The sequence below is a fragment of the Vombatus ursinus genome, unplaced genomic scaffold, assembly GCF_900497805.2.
Source record: "Vombatus ursinus unplaced genomic scaffold, bare-nosed wombat genome assembly UNPS02014817.1, whole genome shotgun sequence".
NCBI lineage: Eukaryota > Metazoa > Chordata > Mammalia > Diprotodontia > Vombatidae > Vombatus > Vombatus ursinus.
Genome location: NW_020954595.1, coordinates 5,536,871 through 5,558,569, shown reverse-complemented (window position 1 = coordinate 5,558,569; position 21,699 = coordinate 5,536,871). Strand labels below are relative to the sequence as shown.

At 51.1% G+C, this 21,699-nt stretch overlaps 1 protein-coding gene across 2 annotated transcripts in view; it reads left to right on the top strand.

Annotated features, from left to right (window-relative positions):
* Positions 1–19,861, top strand: part of BICD2 (BICD cargo adaptor 2) — an 89,829-nt gene extending 69,968 nt beyond the window's left edge. The window contains exons 3-8 of one of the 2 annotated variants that reach the window (XM_027835766.1): positions 3,406–3,558; positions 5,168–5,626; positions 7,125–8,147; positions 10,478–10,629; positions 14,709–14,919; positions 17,620–18,785. In XM_027835766.1, coding sequence (XP_027691567.1) covers positions 3,406–3,558; positions 5,168–5,626; positions 7,125–8,147; positions 10,478–10,629; positions 14,709–14,919; positions 17,620–17,625 — 2,004 coding nt within the window. In that variant the 3' untranslated portion in view covers positions 17,626–18,785. Of the gene's footprint in view, positions 1–3,405; positions 3,559–5,167; positions 5,627–7,124; positions 8,148–10,477; positions 10,630–14,708 lie in introns of both variants that reach the window. The other variant, XM_027835765.1, reaches the window with a different exon arrangement.
* The last annotated feature ends 1,838 nt before the right edge of the window (positions 19,862–21,699 follow it).

Below are 21,699 nucleotides of genomic sequence, written 5' to 3'. Positions count from 1 at the left end.
TGAGGCATCCCCTGAGCTGAGCCTTGAAGGCCAAGTGGAACCTTCCTGCACTGCGAGGGACAGAGAAGTAACACAGGCTACCACAGCTCGGCTCATACTTGTGGGCCACCGGGCAGGCTTACTTCTTCTCCTGCCATTTCTAAGTTTTCTCTCATGCTGTAAAGACAGGCTGTGTGGCACACTGGAACTAGAGACAGGGGGCTTGGGTGTGAGACTTTGTACTCCCTGTGTGAGCTTGGACAAGTCATCGGACCCCTCTGGGCCTCCACTTTCCTTCCCTGTAAGATGGGTCCTCCCCAGCTCCACATTGACTGAACAGAAGAGAGCTGGGCATTGGCTAACAGGGTGGGAAGATTCATCCCTTAGAAGTGGGCTTGGTTTTCCTGGTTAGGTTTTAAAAGTGTTCATTTGTCATCTCTGCAAGGAGCATGTAGAAGGGAGCACTCAGTGGGTCAGCCATTCTGCCCCTCCTGAGCCTGCCAGGGAGGGGGGTCCCTAGAAGGTGTCCTCTAGGGGCCCAGTGCGCCACTGTGGGAGGAGCGTCCCATTCCAGGGTAAGCCCCCTGAGCTGGAAGTTGCCCCTTGGGCTGAGTGAGGGACCCTGGAGCAGCTCCCGTAGTAGACTGCATCATCACCTGTGACCAGGACCTGTGACAACAGAGACTGCTGCTGACTGCACGTATGTGCTCCCCCAAGATGGCAACTCCTTTCCTTTCCTGTCCTTGTACTTGAGTTTGTGTGGCAAGAATAATTGTTGCTGATTCACTGAGACAGTTTCTAGAGGCCCTGAGAAAAATGGGATTGTTCCATTCAGAAAATGAAGCCAGGTAATGTGGAGATGGGGCCCTCTGTAAGCCAGAAAACCCTCTTGCACCTGTAGGCTCCTTTAGTTACTGACGCATCCCAAGAGCCTCTCTGCATTCTACAGCAGGAAAACATCTATCAATCAGTTGATCACCAAGCATTTAGTAAGTTGTCAGGCACTGTGTGCCAGGCACGGTGCTAAGTGCTGGGGATACAAAGCCCCTGGAGGTTCAGGTAAAGGAGTCTGGCCTGCTTCCTGCAGTGACGAAGCCAGTGACGAGCCAGCCAAGGTTATTCAGTGAGGGATCTGGCCAGTGTTTGAAGGGGGGCAGCTGGGGCTGGGAGGCTGGAGACTGAGAGGCCAGGAAGACCATTGCGGTGCTGCAGGGGATGGGGGAAGGGGACAAGGGATATCTGGCTCTGGCAGGAGCCTAGGAGCCTGAGCCCGCTGCGTGTGGTGCTGGCCGGGACCCCGACCTTCTCTGACCAGGGCCTCTCTCACTCATGCCGCCCTTTCCCAGATCAACCAAAATATCGAAATTCGGAGGGTCTGTGTGTGAGATGACACGCTCCTCATTGGCTACAACTTAGAATGATTTTGAGCCCCACCTCTACCAAGCACTAGCTTTTATTGTAACCTTGGGCAAGTCTCTTCTCTCAGAGCCTCAGTTTACTTATCTGTAAAATGAAGGCTTAGGCGGGACTTCTGATATCCCTCCTAGCCCTAAAATTCTGCAATTTTATTAAGTGCCCAGAAGAGATCTGAAGAGGGTAGGATGAAATATTTATTAAGGGGCAGGGGCTGGTGAGGAAGGAGTCAAGACAGACTTCCTGGAGGAGGTAGTGCCTAAGCCTGATCTTGAAAGAAGGGAAGATGGGACAGGTAGGTGGTACAGTAGATAGAGCACCCGCCCTGGAGTCAAGAAGTCTTGAGTTCAAATCCAGCTCAGACACATAACACTCACTAGCTGTGTGATCCTGGGCAAGTCACTTAACCCCAATTGCCTCAACCCCCCCCCAAAAAAAATCTACCTCCTGGGGTTGTTGAAAGAAGGGAAGATTTTTTTGTCCTCTGTGGAGTCTCATTCTGATCCTAGCTCTTGGTGTAGACCCCTCCAGTAGATTGTGAGCTCCTTCTCTCTCCAGTTCTTAGCATAGGGCCTTGGCACATAGTAGGTGTTTTAGTATGTTTTTCATTTAAAGTTGATGTGCTCCCGACATGTGGAATGTGCCAGCTGTTGAAGGTGCCAGTCTTCAGATAGAGCCAGACTTTAGAGCCCAAACCCTGCCTAATAAGGGTCCCCAGGTAGCCAGGCTAGAAAGGAGGATGGGGAAGGTACAAGGAAGGAAGGCGCCCCCTTGGCAGTCAGCTTGGCCACAGGCCAGTTTGTAGGACTGACAACAAGGACGTGTTAAAGACAACTATCTCCGCAGTCCCCCTCAAGCTTGAGTGTCTGGGAGAACGACAGATCGAGCTGTTAACTGGAAGAGAGACATTAAGGACAAAGGTGATGACTTCCAGTTTGGACGTGCTGAGGTTGGGATACGTGAGGGCGGCCCCGAGTTCTGAGGAGGTCAGGAGTGGCCATGTGTACTGGAGAGCCGGCTGCGTAGACCAGGTGGTCATTGAGTCTGTGGGCCAGGCACAGCCCTCCAAAGAAGAGTGGCTAGAGAGAGTCAAGGACTGACTGACTCCGGTTGAAGGGGTCAGAGAAGAGCATGTGCAGGAAAGGTCCTGGTTGGGAAGAAGGCGTGGGATGAAGAAGACCTGTCTTCTATTAAAAATAATTGAGGCTATGAGTGATGGGGCCAGAATGAGGCTTGTGGCTCTGTGGGGAGAGGGGGAAGGAGAGAGAAAGAGAGAGAATCAAGGAGCTCTGGCAATGATTGAATGGGGTGGGGGGAGGCAGGAGCTAGCGGAGGATGGCTCAGGGTCCTAGACTGGGGGCACTCGGAGATTGGGAGATTTGCCAGCACAGACAGGGAGGCGGGCGAAGCCAACCTTTGTCAGTGATCCAGGCTGTGTCAAAATGAGATGGATATGAAAGTGCATTAGCTGGAGCGTTTTGCGGACCTTAAATGGCTGTATAACTGTTGGCTGATGGATAAATGGGAAGCATTATTTTTAGCCAGTGTTGTCTTTATGCATCAAATTGGGGCATATCTGTCATCCTGGGTGGGGTAATGCAGTTCCTCCAGGGCAGGGTGGGCTCCATAGACCACCGTGAAACCGAAGCCAGGATTGCCCTGGATGACTGCTCAGGCTCCCGGGACTGGGGTTCTGGCAGCTCAGTGCTCCTCCCCCGCCCCCAAAAAAGGTTAGATCACAAGGTTTGCTTTTTAAAATACTTGAACAAGTAAATGAAAATGCCTTTAATGAGCTCTTAACATATGCAGCCCATTGAATATTTTGTAACAAAAGCCCCCTTCTCTCCCCCCCCACCCCCAGACAAAATATGAATAATTCCACTGCTTTGAGGGCTTTGATCTGAGCTCCCCCAACCCTCCCCGCCGCAGTAGTTTGGGTGTCCTTGTGTCCAGAGACCCTCCCGAAGCAGGGGCTCTCTGTAACCTCCGTGTGCTGCTGCTGTTTCCTGACAGATCAACCAGAATGTGGAGATCCAGAGGGCGCGTTTGCGAGATGACATCAAGGAGTACAAGTTCCGAGAAGCCCGCCTGCTCCAGGACTACACAGAGCTCGAGGAGGAGAACATCTGCCTCCAGAAACAAGTGTCTGTCCTGAAGCAAAACCAAGTAAGGAGCAGAAGAGTCGGGGGTCAGAGTGGCCCTTGTGCAGTGAGGCTCAGCCTGCTCCCTCCCCCTCCCTCCACAGTCAGGCCAGGAAATGGCTTCTTTCCCTGTCTCCATCCCTTGGGAGGCTGCTCTGTTGGGAGCCAGGCTAGAATATGGGGCCATACCTTAATTAGAAGAAATCTGAGAGACAAAAGTAAAACCCTGTATGTGTATTCAAAAAAGCAGCTTCATGTGGGTAAGCCTGGGGAGGCGTAGCCAAACAACCGAGATGTGAAAAGGATCAGGGAGTTTTAGTGGACCCAAGCTTCAAGGAGGCATAGTATCCAGGTTAGTAGAGGTGATTGCCCTGGTGCATTCTGCCTGGTCAGACCACATCTGGTGGGGTTTAGGGAGGGCATGGACAAGCTGGAGTACATCCAGAGAAGATAGCAGGATGGGGAGGATGCCAGACACCTTGCCCCACGACGATTGTTACAGGGAATTAGGGATATTGAGCCTGACCAAGATGGTCTCCTAGGGAAGACATGGCGATATGTCCAAGTATTTCACAGAATCAAAGAATGTCAGAGTTGGAAGAAATCTCAGCAAGCGTCAAGTCCAGGGTGGGGGCCACACGTGGCCCTCTGGGTCCTCAAGTGCAGCCCCCTGACTGAATCAAATTTCACAGAACAAATTTGTTTGGATTCAGTCAAAGGGCCACACTTGAGGACCTAAAGGGCCACGTGTGGCCTCAAGGTCGTAGGTTCCCCACCTCAGTCTAGTCTATCCCAGAGGTAAAATAAATCCCCTCGGTAATCTTGGGGTTCTATTTGAAGGCCTCCAAGGGAGGGGGGAACCCTGAGGCCACACCCATCCCACTTTGGGACGGCGGTCCCGTCTGGAGGGCTTTTATATTCTGCCTGGGCCCAGAAAACAGAACCAGGAACAAGATACAGGAACTGCAGAGACGGAGATTAGAGCTGGATGTCAGGAGGGAAAAAAATATGAGCCTAACAGTGATTAAAATAACCCTCACTGGAGGTTTAAGAGAGAGCTAAAGACCACGGGCAAGTGAGGATGCAGGGGGCGGGGGGAGGCTCTGAGGCCCGACCAGCCCTGTGACTCTGCCGTGGTGAGGCCCAGCTGAGCAGACCACCATGTGGAGCTCTGGGGGGGATGACACGTTTGCAGCTCCCCAGCTCGTGAGGAAGGGCCGGGCCCCTTCTTCCTTGTTCCTTACCTTCTAACCCAAGTCTTCGATGTGAATTCTCTCTCCATCCACACAGCGAGCTACAAGGCGCCTGCCCTCAAGAAGCTCGCGTTCTACTGACAGGGAGGCCAGAGTCTATCCCCAGTAACTCCCAGAAGAGCCAGTAGTAAGACCAGGCTCATGGCCACGAGGGCCTCGGGGCAGCAGGGGTGGGGTGCGGCGTCCGGACCCTCACCGCTAACACGCTGGCCCCCAACTGGCCGTTACCTTGCTCGTCCCGTCAGCTCTAAGGGACTGTGCCAGGGCAGCCTGCGAGCCCCAGCTGACGAGACATTCGGTCCCAACCCCACCTTGAGGCCCAGGGGAGGAATGTGGGCCCCCCGTGTCTGACCGTGGCTTTTTTGTGTGCTCTCCTCCCAGGTGGAGTTTGAAGGCCTCAAACATGAAATCAAACGGCTGGAAGAGGAGACGGAGTATCTCAACAGCCAGCTGGAGGACGCCATCCGCCTCAAGGAGATCGCCGAGCGCCAGCTGGAGGAGTCGCTGGAGACCCTGAAGACGGAGCGCGAGCAGAAGAACAACCTTCGCAAGGAGCTGTCCCACTACATGAACATCAACGACTCCATGTACACCAGCCACCTGAGCTTCTCCCTGGATGGCCTCAAGTTCAGCGACGAGGCAGCTGAGCCCAACAACGATGAGGTCCTGGTGAACGGCTTCGAGCAGAACGGGCTGCACAAGATGGCGGCCTGCGACAGCAACAAGACCTCTACGCCCAAGAAGGAGGAAGGCTTCCCGCCGGCGCCCAGCCTGGTGTCTGACCTGCTCAGCGAGCTCAACATCTCGGAGATCCAGAAGCTGAAGCAGCAGCTGGTGCAGGTGAGCGGCCCTGCCCGGGGCTCTGCACGTTTCTGGCTCTGCGTTCACGGAGCCCTTCCTCTCCCCTAGATCCTTCGGCCTTTGTCCTTTAGCGCTGGACTGGTAGAGGGTTTTTCCCTAAAATCGCCATTGCTCTTTTTTAAGGAATTTCTTACTCATTTTCAGCATTCTTTTCTTTTTAATTTTTGAGTTCCAAATTATCTGAGAAGGCAAGTGATATGATACCAATTATACATGTGAAATAAAATCACCATCACTTTCAAATGCCCCCCCCAATCTCTTTACCACCACCAATGAAACCCTCCTTTGTAACACAGAACGACAGTTCAGAAGAGCAAATCTGACAACGTATGCCTCATTCCACACTGGTAGCCCGCCACCACCTCTCGCAGGCAGCGTGCTTCACTCTCAGTGTCCTGAGGTCACTGTTGTTCACGGTAGAGCCTGGAGTATCACCGCTGTGGGGGCCTGGGGAGCCCAGGCTCTCTGCAGCTCCTTGCTGAATTTCCTTAGGCCTCGGCTTTCCAGCTTATAAAATAGAAGCAATGATGTACTCTGTGACTGCTCGACCAGGGCATCACGGCCTTTCTGTGGAATCCTTTCTGTGACCAGTGCTAGATAGTATAAGATGAGGGGGAACAGAAGGCCATCGCTCTATTGGAATCAGCAAGCATTAAGCACCTACTGTGTGCCGGGTCCTGAGAATACGATGTAAAAAAGACAAGAATGAAAATTGTTCCTGTCTTCAAGGTGCTTCCATTCTCCTTAGGAGAAATAACATTCACACCAGTAAGGAAATAAGAAAAACATGAAATAAATAGTGTCACTTCCAGAGTGCTCAGAGGATCCTGAAGGGTCTTGTGGAGGAAGTGATGCTTGAGCTATCTGTAGTGGGCTGTGGATTCCCTAGGGGGAGGGGAAGTGAGTGTCCCTTTGGCCCAGACCTCCCAGGGAGACGTTCCTCGAAGGCAGAGCACCTTATAGTTGGCCACTCTAGGTCTCCCTGTGGTTAGGATGGGAGAACTCACCAAGGGGCCCAGGCAGACGAGCAGATCCCACATAACTAGTGGCCTTAGACAGAGAGGTGTCTGGGGATGGTGAAAGGCTAAGTGGAGGGGAAGGGCCACTGTGACCTCCTCAGGGTCACAGGCAGGACTGAACCAAGGCCTCCGGACAGCTTAGGCCCTGTCTGCACCTCGTCAGGCTGCCTCTCCTAGTGGCCTCGTGAGGTGGAGGCAGAATGATGCTGTGGGCATTTCTGTTCTCTTTCTGAAAGTATTCTGAATATCTGTGTAATATATTTTTGGGGGCGCAGGGGATGGCCCATGGGCATTATCTTTCTTTTGCTTTGGGCCCGCTGTGTGAGGGTCCATCGCACTGCTCCAGAAGGAGAAATGGGACCGTTGGTTGTCCTGGCCCCTTGACTGACTGCGTGACTTCTGCCTTTGAGGCAAGACAATGGCCGACAGAATCATGGTCCCGTTTTGTGCTTTTTCAGATGGAGCGGGAAAAGATGACCCTGCTTTCCACGCTGCAGGAGTCCCAGAAGCAGCTCGAGTCTACGCGGGGAGCCCTGTCCGAGCAGCACGAGAAGGTCAGTCGTCTGACCGAGAACCTCACGGCCATGAAGAAGCTCCAGGTCAGCAAGGAGCGCCAGTCGGCGCTGGACAATGAGAAGGAGCGCGACAGCCACGAGGACGGCGACTACTATGAGGTGGACATCAACGGCCCTGAGATCCTGGAGTGCAAGTACAAGGTGGCTGTGGCGGAGGTGGGCGACCTGCGGGAGGAGCTGAAGGCGCTGAAGGGCCGCTACGAGGAGTGCGCGTCCAGGTATGAGGAGGAGAAGGGCCGCTATGAGACCGAAGGCCAGGCCCTGACGGAGAAGATCGCGCTGCTGGAGAAGGCCAGCCGGCTGGACCGAGAGCACCTGGCCCGGCTGGAGAAGGAGCTGAAGAAGGTGAGTGACGTGGCCGGGGAGACGCAGGGCAGCCTGAGCGTGGCCCAGGACGAGCTGGTGACCTTCAGCGAGGAGCTGGCCAACCTCTACCACCACGTATGCATGTGCAACAACGAGACCCCCAACAGAGTGATGCTGGATTACTACAAGGAGGGCAAGGGCGGCGGGCGCGTCAGCCCCGAAGGCAAGGGGAGGCGCTCGCCCATCCTGCTCTCCAAGGGGCTCCTGGCCATCGACCTGAGCAAGGTGGAGAGCGGGAGCGGCGACGGCTCGCCCTCCCCCAGCTCCTCCCTCCCCTCCCCTGTGTCGGATCCCCGCAAGGAGCCCATGAACATCTACAACCTGATCGCCATCATCCGGGACCAGATCAAGCATCTGCAGGCGGCCGTGGACCGCACGGTGGAGCTGTCCCGCCAGCGTGTGGCCACGCAGGAGCTGGGGCCTGTGGTAGACAAGGACAAAGAAGCCCTGATGGAGGAGATCCTGAAGCTGAAGTCTCTGCTGAGCACCAAGCGAGAGCAGATCGCCACCCTGAGGACCGTGCTAAAAGCCAACAAGCAGGTGAGGTGCGGGCTGGGGGAGGGCTGCGCGCCACTCCGGCGGTGCCTGCTGGAGCCCTGGCCCCTTGCCTGGCGGCCACTCTCTAAAAGCAGCTGCCTTTTGAAGGGTGGCTTTGGGCATCATTGGTACCCGGGCCTGCCATCCCCTCCCTTGCCCTCAAAGCACAAGCACGGCTAGTCTTTGCTGCTTGGGAAAGGGAATGCTGGCTCATGGCACGGGAAGGAGTCGTGTATTTGCAGAGAGTTTGGAGAGGGAAAGCCAGACTCTGGCAAGATGATGGAGCCAGAGGAGTTTGCCTCAGTTTCCCCTTATTCCTTTGGCCTCCTCCCTACCACCCCCAGGCCCTAGGTACTCAGTGCCTTCATGCCTTCTGTCTTCACCATCCCCCTGTCATTTGAAGCCTCCTAAAATGCCTCTACTAAGGGGTTCGTGGGGGATAAGGCCATCTTTTGGGTCCCTTTCAAAGCACCTCTCCGGTACAACAGACGATCACAATGGAGGCGCCTTGGCGCCTTAACCTGAAGGAGGCACCGGCCCATGGGCATCTTCCCAGACTTCTTGGATCTTCTCATTCCTCCTTTCTTACAGCGCAGGAACATCCCTCGGCATTCACTTGCAGCCTTCTGTTCAGTGATTTCCAGCCGATGGGATGACTGCCAGTTCTTTGTTACTCTTAATTAACCACCACGCGTTTGTTAAAGGCCTACTATGTGCTGGGCACAATTCTACTCCTAAATACGCACATTGGAGAGCCTGCTGCCCATCCTCTTTGTGCCTTTGGCGCTGGCGTCTGCGGTCACCGTGAGGAATGTTTTGTCTTCCCCAGGGGTGAGGGAGGGTGTTTGAGAATGATGGTTTATGAGTTGAAGGGGAAATGCATAATCTCATCTCACATTAAATTGGACAAACATGTATTAAGTACCTAGGAAGGCTGAGCATTGTCCTTGGTGCTGGGGCTAGAAAGAGAAGAAGAACATGGTGTCCTGCTCCTGGCCCTCCAGGAGTCCCCATTCTGCTGGTTAGGGGAAGAAAAAACAAGATGGTGATCAGTAAGGATCTAGTTTCCAAGACCTGAATGCTGGAGACTGAAGGCCAGTATAGACAGATGTGAGCTGTTTTATCATTGTTAAGATGGTGGTTTGGCACAGTGGAACTCAAGACTCCTCAGTGAAACGCAGAGGGCAGGGATCCTTGCCTTCTTGAGAGAGTGTTTCTGGGTCTGAGAAGGTCATGCCAAAGGGGCGCTCGGGCTCTCTTGTGTGTTAGAGCACCATGGATGGAGGTATGGATGCCTGAACATCATGGCGGAGAATCTAGGCTAGCAAGGAAGCTTGGGCACCACCTGCTGGTGATCGCCTTTGTCCTTTTATATCGAAGTTTGTTACTCCCTTCGCCTAATAAATGAATTCTTTATAAGTAAAGCACAGTGAATAGCGTGCAGGCAAGGCAAGCTTGGGCCCTGGAGTCTGTGGCCAAGAGAGCACCCAAGGTAGCTCCACAGGCAGAGGGCCCCCAGTCAGGCCTGGCCCCCGCTACTCCTGGAGGACTTCCAGCAAGTCCCTTCCCGGCCTGTGATGCTGTGACCTCCTTGGGCCTCGGTGTGCTCCTGGAAAATGACAGGGTCAGACAAGACGATGGCCTCTGGGGTCCCCCGTCTCTGCTCCTGTGATCCTGAGGTTGGGGACAGCTTCAGAAGAGACAGGAGCAGGTAACTGGAGACCCCAAGGGCGGCAGAGCATTGATGCCAACCAGCCAGGCAGCTCCATCCCCAAGAAAGTCGCGTGCTCGTTTGGTCTGCTAAGCCTGGGTTAAGGAAGCCTTGTAGTTCATGAGAGGGGAATCCCAGGTTGGTCAGTCCTGGCCACGTTGGCAGGGGCTCTGCTGCCATGGAAGCTGAGGTCTTCAGGGGGACCTCAGCCAGGCAAACTCATCTCACACACGCACACACGCACACACACGCACGCACACACTCTCACACTCCTCTCCCCAGCAGATTTCCTGGCATTTAAGTCCTCTCTCCACCCCGTCTTAGCATTTCCGGAGAAGTGGGCTTCCCGCTCAGAGTTCTGCCCTCACTGGAGGCCATCGAGCAGAAGCTCGAGTGATCCCACACCAGGCAGGTTGTAGGAAGGGCTCTTCTGGGGGGAGGCGCGGGGGGTGACCCCAGCTGGGGACCTCGCTCGGGGCCACGCGAGGTTGGGGAGGATGAAATAGCTGCTGGCTAGTGGGGGTTCTGCCTGGTGGGCAGGGGCCAACGAGAGGCTGTCCACTTCCCAGAGCCACGGGCCCTGTCACTCACACACATCTCTCCTCTCCTTGCTTGCCCCCAGACTGCTGAAGTGGCACTGGCCAACCTGAAGAGCAAATACGAGAATGAGAAGGCCATGGTGACGGAGACCATGATGAAACTCCGCAACGAGCTGAAGGCCCTCAAGGAGGACGCCGCCACCTTCTCTTCTCTGCGGGCCATGTTCGCTACCAGGTAACCCTACTTTCCCTTCGCTTCCCGGCCCTCGGAGGCCCTGAGGATGAAGGCCCAGGGGCCTCGCTGAGCCTGCCCTGCAAGGCTCATTTGAGTCACACATTGGGTGTGACGGAGAGGCCCTTGTGGCCAGGTTCCAATCCCGGCTCTGATGATGCTTTATGAGTTAAGTGACTCCTTTCTGAGCCTCAGTTTCCTCATCTGTAAAGTGGGGACAATAGCACTTGCACCATTGATCTTCCCGGGTAGTTCTGAGGAAATTGTTCTGTAAATGTTAAGGCCTAGAGAGAGGTTATTTCTTTTGTTTATCAATAAAGATAAACCATAAATAATAAGAGCAGGCATGTATATATACTGCTTTAGGACTTGCAGAGCATTTTATGTATATTAACTTGTTTGAGCCTCACGAAACCCTGCAGAGTGGCTATTATTATTATTATCCCATTGTACAGAAGAGGGAACCGAGGCTGAGAAAGTGCAAGGATTTGAAGTCTGACTCCAGGCCCTTGTGCCACCCAAATGAAGGGGGCAGCCTGGCTAGGGCTCTGGGTGTGTGGGTGTGTGTGTATGGGTGGGTGTGTCCATCTCCTCATCAGCGAGTCAGTTCTTGTCGTGGGTCTGGAAGGCCTTCACCCAGCTCGATTGGGAATGTGTTTCCCCAGAGCCTTGGGTCGGAAGCATTGCATGCATGGGCTGGGTCTAGTCCTTGCCAGGGAAGAAATCAGCCTTTCTTTGCCTGACTTTCCTTCCAGGGGAGCCTGGTGCTCAGGCTCACTTCCACTCCCCTGTTCTGGCCTGATATTCTAGGGTGAAATGAGGTCACTTCAGTGGGGACACCTTTAGGAGGGCATCTCGGGGGATGGGCTGCCTGCCCGCCCCCAAAGAGCTGGCCTGTTCTCTGCCGAGGAAATCTTTACTTCAGGGAATGGCTGAGACAGGTGCCAATGCCCCAGAGCTTGGGGACCGCACCTGGCATCCAGCCCATGCCCTTCTCATGGACAAACAGCTCCCTGGAGGAATGCACCTTCCAAGCTGTAGGAAGGAAGGGGAGAGGAGAGGAGGGCTTCCTGGAATGGCACCCTTGAGCCCTGCCCTGTGAGGGGCTCCCTGAGCCACCTTGTGGCCACAGCCTCTGCCCCAGTCACCAGTGGCAGGGGCTTCAGCAAGAGTGAAGGAAGGAGGGAAGCCAGGACCTGAGTGCCCAGTGCGGGTTGGCCTCACTGCCCTCCTCGTGATAACTTGGGAGCCTTGGGCCTTCTGAAGACAAATCAGAGTGCCCTGGGAGACCAGACATAGCAGATGGGAGGGAGCGAGGTGGGAGGCGGGCGAGAGACAGGGCCAGGAGAAACATTCTCACCATTTGGTGCCACGGTGAGAGTATTTAGGGATCTCTTTTTTTAATCCCACTCTCATGTTCCAGTTGTTGAGGCAGGTCTGAGGGGAAAGCCTTCCTGCTTAGAGCGTCAGGTGATCCCATCATCTGTAACCCAAGCGAGGGGAAGGAGGGGAGGGAGTCAGAGCTCAGAATTCCCCCTGTGATCTGCCCCAGGGGATAACCCTGCCCTGGGATTTCACAAGGTGTGGGATAGGCGTGACTCTGCAGTGAGTACCGCCGCTGCTGGCGGCGAATGGAGCAAACCTTCTGTGTAGGTCACCAGATGCTGGTTGAGCTGGGCTGGGATTGCCGGCGGCCGTGCCGTGTCTCCATGCTGGGAATGGGACTGGAATGGGAAATTCTCAGTGAGCTCCTCCTCAGCCAAGAAAGGATTTTCTGTAGAAACTACAGAAAAGGCACAAATGGTCTTGATTGCAGCCTCCCCAGCAGGCTCTGGGAGACTTCTTTTCTGCCATCACCATCTCTGAGCCAAGGGGCCTGTCCAGCTCAGAGCTCAGTCCCCATTCCTTGGCCCTCTGTCGTAAGCAGGAGCTGTTTGGAGTCAAGTGCTCGTGAATACCTGGGGGTTTCTTTTAGAAGATGAACGTTCATGGCATTTGTTTGGATCACTGCATTCTAGATCTAAGCTGGTAGGGAGCTTAGGGATGATGGAGTCCAGAGTCAGCCAGGGAGGCAGTGAGAGGAGGCTGGATTTGAACCCAAGCCATCTTACTCTATATAACTTGCCAGTGATCACACAGCTAGAAAAGTATTAGAACTGGGATCCATCGCCCTGCGGTCTCATGGAGCACGGGACCTGCAAGGACCTTTGGAGGCCGTTCATTTTATAAATGAAACAGCACAGCCAACAGCAGTACCTGCTCTGATTTGGTTTCAGTGTTTTCCCAACATGTTGCTAGATTAGGCCTGGTAATGCAAAGAAATACAAGCCAGACACAGTTACAGTACTTAGGAAATCATTGGTCTAATTTGGGACAAAAGACACCTACATGAGTGGTTGTATTGCAAACAGCAGTTTGAGACAGCAGCTTAAGCAATGTCACAAAGTGGTATCGACCTGGTTAATTATTCTATAGGTTGTCCACCCTTGACATAGACACACATATATGTATGCAATGGATAAATGGAAGGCATTTTTATTATCATTTTCTGCTGGACTTCTTCAATCCAAACAGACACATGGATTAGTTAAATTAGTTTCCAGATTGGGACTAGCAGTCTCCTTGTGGCCAGAAGCTCTGTCCCAGAAATATAGCTTTTGTGAAGGATTATGAGAAGAGATCATACCCCTCTGACCTCTGAGAATATGTAAACATTCCCTGGAAACCCCTGGGGATGGTATGCTCTCGGCCAATCCTCAGGCAGGGATAGGGCTGACATGGGCCTCTGGAGAAGTACCCGTGCAGACCCCTAGGAGGGAGCACTAGCCTCAGTAAACCTTCAGCATCCCTCACTCTTTTCTCATCTATAAGATGGGTATAATAGATGACATAATCGTACTGCCTGCCTCTCTGACAGCACAGTTGCAGCAAAAGCTCTTTGTAAACTTCAAAGCATGATGGAAATAGGGATTTTTTAAGAAATGCAAACAGAAGTGGCATTATGAATTGAGTTTTCCCAAGATTGACTTAGTAGTATGACTTTGAGCAAATTGTGGAGTGGATAGAGCCTCAGGCAGACCTAGGTTCAAATCCTGCCTCATTTCCTAACCCCCTTGAGGTCTCGGACCCATTGCTGGATGCCTCAGAGCCTCAGACCTTTCCCTTCCTTCCTTCCCTAGATCTGTGGTCCTCCAATCCTGGGCAAGCTTCTCGGTCTATAGCCCTCTAAGCCCTTAAAAACACTAGGTTTACATCAGAGAATAGAAATTCATGTCTATCCTAACCTTTTGTTGACCGCACTGCTGGGTTCTTTCTCCCCCTGGTGGTCGTCATGGGTACTGGTGACCTGAAAATATAGCATGAGCAGGAAACTAGCCTAGTGTTTGTAAGGCTTCTTAAACTTGGAGTGGTCCTGAAGTGGAACGGGCTGCCCCAAGGGCTGGCAGGTTCCCCTGGGAGGTCTCCAATAACAATAATAGCGGCCAGCATTTACATAACACTTTAAGGTTTGCAAAATGCTTTGTCTCATTCTAACCTCTCTATGACCCTGAGAGGCTACAGCTGAGGAAACTGAGGCAGGTTTAAGTTAAAAGTTAAGTGACTTGCCTAGGGTCACTTAGCTAGTTAAGTGACTGGGACTGCATTTGAACTCGGGTCTTCGTAGTTGAAAGTACAGCACACTATCTGCTGCACCACCTAGCTGGCTCCAAGCAGAAACTGGATGACCACTTGTCTGGGAGTTCCTTTCATATATGGGCAGTATTTGAGGCTCCTCTCAGATTCTGTGATTCAGAGAACTCCAGAATCTTGGGGCTGGGAAGGCCTGCCCCTAGAAGGCATCTATGTCCAGTGTTAGTGGCCTTTCCACTGGTAAGTGCTGGATTGGGGGTCAGGTGCTTGCTTCCTCATTAGCTGTATGGGAAGAAGGTGGGGGGCCTTGGGCGCTCCACTGGGGGCTACCTCCTGAGCTGACCTTTACACCGTCCCACCTCTGGCTTCTCTCCCACTGACCTCCCAGGGAGTTCTCCCAGTGCACAGTGGCGGCGCATTTTTAAGGCTTCTCTTGTTCCTTGTCATTGCAGATGTGACGAGTACGTCACTCAGCTGGACGAGATGCAGCGTCAGCTCGCAGCAGCAGAGGATGAGAAGAAAACCTTGAACTCCCTGCTGCGCATGGCCATCCAGCAGAAGCTGGCCCTGACGCAGCGACTGGAGCACCTGGAGCTCGACCACGAGCAGGCAAAGAGGGGGCGCACCAAGTCGGCCTCCAAAGGCAAGAGCGGCACCCCAAGTGTAAGTCACCTCCGGTCCTGTGCGGACAGGCCCGAGGGGGCCATGCTCAGCAACCAGGTGTTCTGCAGCGAGAAGTATAAGATTTATTGTGACTAGGGTGGCTCTTGGGGAGCCGCGTGGGATGGTGCGCGCACATCTAACCGTCCGCTGTCTCTGTTGTCCGCTTAACGCCCCACTAACATTTCAGTGATGGAGGCTGTTGCTAGTTTATCCTTACCAACCGCATCATACACATTGCATTACGCTGGTCTTGACGATGAGAAATCCATATGTAAGGGGGATGTTGCTAGTTGCACGGTTATTGTAGTGGGGACTGGACCCCTTCCACCGTGAACATGGGGGGGGCCTTTTTTTTTCTTTTCTATTAAAGGGAGCGTGTCCTCGAATCTGTAACGTTGGGTGGCACTAGCTGTAGTCTGTAGAGCACAAACATGACTTCCGCCCCTTCCTGGGCTGTGTTAAGCACACATCAAACTTCCCGGCCTCCTTTTCAGACAGACAGACAGGCTGGAGATGATGAGGTGGTCCCAGAAATTGTGGCAGGACAGTGTGGAAAATCAGGCATTTGTCACAGAAAACTGTGTCCTGCATTTAAAAAGAGATTCGTGACTTGCCCATCCATGGAAGCTGGGCCACTGGCAATAGCGGTCATTGAGGGGAAAGATGATTGACTCAGCTTCCAGGAGGTGTCTGGGAGAAGGTGGATTCTCCCAAACTTGCACATTTCATGTTATGTATACATGTATATTATCAAAGTTATGCAATTTGGCCCCCCTCGGGAATATGACATAAGGTAGTAGGGTGTGCATTGCTGTAGCGCCTGTCACCCGCCAGAGTGGCTCGTGGCCAGCCTTAGGTAGTCTCTTGCAGCATGTGGCACGTAGGGAAAGAAATGCTGTGTCCACAGGCCGTCGACGCATGAGCTTCGTTAGGCCAGCGTGGATAGGAAGGTCTGCGAGATCTGGCCTGTTCCCTGTGTGACTGTCCTGGTTTGGTTTTCCCCGAGCACACACAGGAAGCAACACACACACACACACACACACACACAGTAGCGTTGATTATGCAAGCAGAGCGAGCTGTAGGCCCAGGAAATTAAACCAGTTCATCTTGCTAATGCCGACTCCTTCCCAAGGCTGTCAGCCCACTGGAGAACTCCGGTGACTCGGAGACTTTCCAGGAGAATTTGAACCACTTGAGGCCAATTTCCCAAGAACCAAAACCAAACAAAAGGACCTCTAGGATTGGTGCCTGGAGGGCTATGGAAGAGGGTTGAGGATGGAAGGCCGGGAGCTGCTGCTTCCATGGTGGTGGGGTCTGGGGGATTGGTGAGGCAGAAGGAGGCACATGGTTGGGTTTTTCTTTTTTTTTGGAAGTGTCTGACACTCCTACCTTCCTTTTCTATGGGGAGCCCTGTTCCTTTTTTAACATCTAGAACCTGCTAAGAATGGAAATCACCCATGTGGTTTACAGGGCTGACATCAGGATCAGATTGGAGAAGCGGAGTTTTGTCTTGGGTTTTTCCCCCCCAATAACTTAACTCTTCTTGGAAAATAACTGAGGTCTGAAAAAAAGGATGAGAAAGCTCAGTATATATTCTGTCTCCTATAATAAGCGCTCATTTTCATGAATTAGGACTTTAATTTTGCTAATGAGCAGCTTATGTTATTTTAGAAGCCAATGTACTAATTCTGCTGCTGTACTGATCCCCCCTATGTGCCCCCTACCATGGCCCCCGTCAGCCTTTGTTTTTCTCCTCCTCCTTGCATAGTAGATCATCCGGCACCAGCTGGCTCCTTGCGGCAGGAAGCTGCTCCCACAGGCACCCAGTCCCACAGGGTCTCTGTCTCTAAGGGGCAGCCTAGCCTAGGGTTCAAGGACGCATGTCAGGAGATCAGACATGCTGCCCAGAGAGGCTTTCAGAGTCCTTGAGATTCTTCTAAAAAGGGATCAGTGTTATCAGGGGACCCGAGATGATGTGATTGTTTCCATGCCTGTCGGGTTTTCTTCAGCCTCCATCATTTCTCAAAGTAGTCTCCAGATGTTTGTGTTTGGGTCCAGACCAGAAGTAGTCACATGACACAGTTGTGAGAAAATGAATCCCTCCTGCCGGTGTGGCTGCACGTGTAGATGGTGCTCTGTGAAAGACTGTGGGGCTTGTCCGGTCTTTACTCTTTTCTCCTGGGCTTGGTCTGTGTCCAGTCTCAGCCTCTACTTACTTGGCTCTTTGCGGATTTTTAACATGGGAAATTTCTTCCGCCATCACCTACCTCCACGAGCAGGCTCCTGTCAGTTGGATTTCGGCGTTGGCCCGCATGACCCACACCTCCTGCATGTTTTTCCAGAGATCGTTTAGCTTCACTGATAAACCTTCTGATGCTTCTTCCCAGCTGGCCCCTTGCTCCTCCAGCCTCTCCATTCGGTACTTGTAAGAAATCTTTTTCAGTAAATGGAAAGCCCCAGCACAGTTCTCCCTGGCCCTCTTGGTTTCCAGTGCTTGGGCAGCTCCCCCCCTCTCACCGCCCCCCACCCCTGGCTCAGGGGCTGCCCTTCTAACAGACAAACACTTGGGTCCTCTCTCGCCACCCCACTAACTTGCTCTGTAGCTCTCGCAGTGCTATCAGTATTAAGATGTCAAGCCTCTTAACGGGATAAGTAACCTGTTTTTTCTAATACAATTTCATTTTTCCCCCCCATTTTCAGCTGTAGAGTAGTACCCGGAGACGGAATTGGCCTTCAGTGCCCTCGGTCAAATTGCAACTTTCTTAAGCTGCTCGTGCTGGTGGCTAAACCAGCCCAGGGAGCTCTGGTTGCCCAAAGGAACGGACGAAATCCCAAATTTCCACTCTCTCTTTTTTTCTTTTTCTCATGAATATACTACCTGCACTCATTTTCAAAATTGCATATCCTGGGTTGGAAAGAGAAAACCTGTACACCTCATGGGCTGATATTGCTGCAGGAAACATTTTTTACAAGTGCTGAAGAAACGCCTTCAAACGAACAATGAGTCTACTAGAAACGTTCAGATGGGGTTGGGGGAGGGGGGCACCATTGGGGGAAGCCATTTTTGTTGTGACCTATATTCCTTTCTTATCTGATTGTTAAACCTGTGCACTTTTGATATTTTAATATTGTATTAGCTTCCTTAATTCCTCATGTAGAAAAGATCTAGGAGAAGCAATGACTTGTGCTCGCAGTAGGTCTCCATCATGCATTTGTACTCGTTGATTTCTCCAGAGGCATGTCGCAGAACTTTGTAGGCTTTTTTGGGTTGTTTTTGCTCTAGACTCTGTTTAGGTGACAGCCCCAGCTCACGTGGGGTGGCTCTGCTAAACTGTTATGTGCTGTGCTTCAGCAGCCTTTTTTAATCATGAAATGTTATGGTTTATGTTTTAAATGACTGATTTTTAACTGCCATGTTCATTAAGAAATCCAGGGTATTCAAATTCTGGGGTTTTTTCATATTGTATTATTATTCTTAGGAATAGTTCAATGTAACAAGAAGAAAACTTGACTTTGCTCTGGTTAAAACAGTAATAGGCACTTGAAAAATAAAATTAAAGCGATGAAAGCAGTAGTATTACCTGCAAGTTCCAGAGATTCTGGATTGGAGGAGGTTGTGAAGCATGACTGATTAACAGAATTTTCTACAACTGTACCAGTGAAATTCCAAATTGGAATTGTTTCGTTACCTCTTTGTTTGTTGTGCCAAATTGTGGTACATTTAGAAAGAAAAATTCTAAAGTTGTCAATTCTAGGGTGTTCAATTTCAACGCCTTTTTGTTATTCATTGTTGCCAGTAGTGCCTTTGCTAATTTGAGGGAGAATCCTAGGATATAGTTTAGTCTAGAAAAAAAAAGGAACCGGAATGAGCTGGTTGGGAATTGGGAAGATACGGAGCAATAAACACAAAGTAAGCAAGCTCATTTGGTTTTGGAAATGGGTCTCTTTATATCCCACGAGAGATGAGAAATTGTGCAAAATTCTGTTAGTCAGTGATACTTTCCCAGGCAGATCCTGGCAAATTCAGGGCTCAAGAAAGAAAAGCAAACACAAAACATCGAATACACTTGGGGAACCAAATGGACTTGGACTGAACGAAGAAGCAAGCTGTGTGGAAAGAAAGAGGACATGTCTGGTTGCAGCACCGATGGGTGTCAGCTGTGGATATTCTGTTCGCTTTCTCCGGCAGCAGCGGTGGGCATGGTTTAACCATTAGTATTCTTTGCGAATGTGAAAGCAAGACATTAATATCTTCTCTTGCATGTGGTATCTAATCATTGTCATTTCAGGAAACAGAAACGGAAAAAGGACATCAACAAAAGTGCCTCAGGACTTTTGTTGAGGCTCCTGTGAATGATTCAATTGGTACTTCCGGAGGAAGAAAAACCCATTTTTTTCCTCAAAAAAGTACAAATTATAATAATAAATAATAATAATATAAATGGCAGGAACAAATGAGTTCTGTTTGCTGGAATAAACATTATTATTCCTAGATGTGGGGACTTCTCTCTTTTCACCTTCTGTTACAGTATTGATTTATAAGAAATATTGTTGCATTTAAAATAACTTCATCTGTCTATATGTGGGTATTTATTTGAAATGATGTCTTCGTACTGTATTCTGTTCTCTGTGCATCACCCTTAGCGGCGGATTATTGGTCCTTATTTTAAAGTCATATGCATGTACTCCTGCCAAGGAACCTTTACACAGACCTGAAGAGGCAAAAACGTCCTCATTCTTTGGGAGAGGAGGAGAAAGAATGAGGACGAGAACTCTTACGAGTAGAATTTTCACGATTGGGTAACTCTCCGTTGTCTAGGGGGTGCAAAAGTATGACTTTTAAATTAATCCAAAACCAATATTTATAGGAAACAGCCGGCCTGTGTAAAGAGAGTCATATTGGCAGTTATCAATAATAAAAAAAAATTTTTAAAGATTAAAACATGTTTTTGTCTTCTCTTGTTGTAACTGTGTTTTCCATGTGGAGTTCTGATCCATAAGGACCTTCGAGCAGTGTGGGTTTGGAGTTTTATGAGCCTTTGCATGTGGAGATGATCTGAGAGATTAACTCGTCCTAATCATCCATCCACCCAGCCCCATTTCCCTGATGGTTCTCAATGAGGGACCTGGAAGACTTATGCCCAAGAGTTGCACAGGCTGAAAAGAAATGGACAGAGGGTGATATCAACAGTAAATGGAGAACCTCCCAGTGAGCCCGCACACCCAAGGGAGGGGTCGGGAAGTCTCCAAAAAGAAAAAAAAGAAAATCCATTCTTTAAAAAAGAGAGAGACCACCCATGAGAATGCAGGAGTAAACCAGGCCCCTCCTACCCCAATTGTTTTTAATGTTGTATTGATGTGTTTTGCTTTTATATCAGTTACTTGAATACAGCTAACCCTGCTCCACCCCACCCCACCCACCCCAAACTGAACTCTCCTTTGGAGCAAAGAAAAATGACTGATAAAGTGACCACATCTGACAATGTGTGCAAAGCTCTTTGCATCTGAGGGTTAGAGCTGGGAAGGACCTTGGAAGCCGTCCAAACCAATCCCCCTTTTCTTCACAGATGAGGAAATGGGGCCCAGAGATGGGAAGGCACCTGCCCAAGGTTATGCAGGTAGTGAGTAGCAGAGTCAGGATTTGAACCCACATCTTCTGACTTTGGTACTTTTTCTACTACATCATGCCTCTACCTCCATGTTTCCTGCCTCTCAACTGAAATGAGGAATTTGGTTATTATCATTACTCAAAGTTTGACTTCCTTAATTTACAGGATTGTGCTTATTAGAACTTGATCCTTCAGTTTCTGCTCAGCTCAACTGCATCAGTTCATCTAAATCTTCCCATGCTTTCTGAGTTCCTCATTCACATACCACTGCTTGTTTTTAGCCATTCCCCAATTGCTAGGCACCCACTTTGTGCTTCAGTCTTTTGCTGCCCCCAAAAAGGAAGGCTGCTATAAACATCATGCTCCATGTTGGTCTTACCTATGACCTCCTTTGGAGAATTGCCCCAGAATTTAAAGGGCTTGTCGCCAATCTTCTTGGAGTGTTGAAAACATCAAGCATGAACAATTACAATCAACTTCAAGTTAATGGGGCTTCCTGGTAAAGCCAGCTGGGATGGGGGGAGGGGAATAGGTAGGGGGAGGGGGACGTGGTGGCAGCTGGCTCATGGAATAAACCCACCCCTTCTCTGCTACAGCACAGTTACTGGTATCAGTAAGTGAAGTCAGCATGCAAATGGATTGCTGTTTCCCTGGGGTGCTGATGAGACAGTCCTGGCATCTTTGCATGACGGTAAGGGGATGGGGGGAGTAGAAGCTCTCTTTTGGAGATAGACTCACAGTCCACCTGGTATGAAGGGCAGAGAGGTAGTGCACCATTAATCATCCTCTTCTCTACCTACCTCCTTTTCTGATCTGCTGCCCCTAAATGGGAAAGACGTAAGGGTGGGGGCAGTTAGCCTGGCCCCAGTACCCCCATCTGTCTCCATGGGATTCCGTAAGACCTTTGAGAACAGAAATCTGTTTAAAAAGACAGTCAAATTTACATCTGCCCATCTGATGCACCGTTGGGCAAGAGCCCCAAAGCAGCCTATGGCACTGGGGGATGGGCTCAACCCTACGTGTAAAACGAAGAGATGGTCCTCCTGAGCTGAGGACCTTACATCTGATAATCACTGTTTTATTTAGCCTTTAATATTGGTACGCTGGTAAGCTCCCTTTTTTTATGCCCAGGAACACATCCATCCCTGTGGCAACTACAGTATTATTTCTA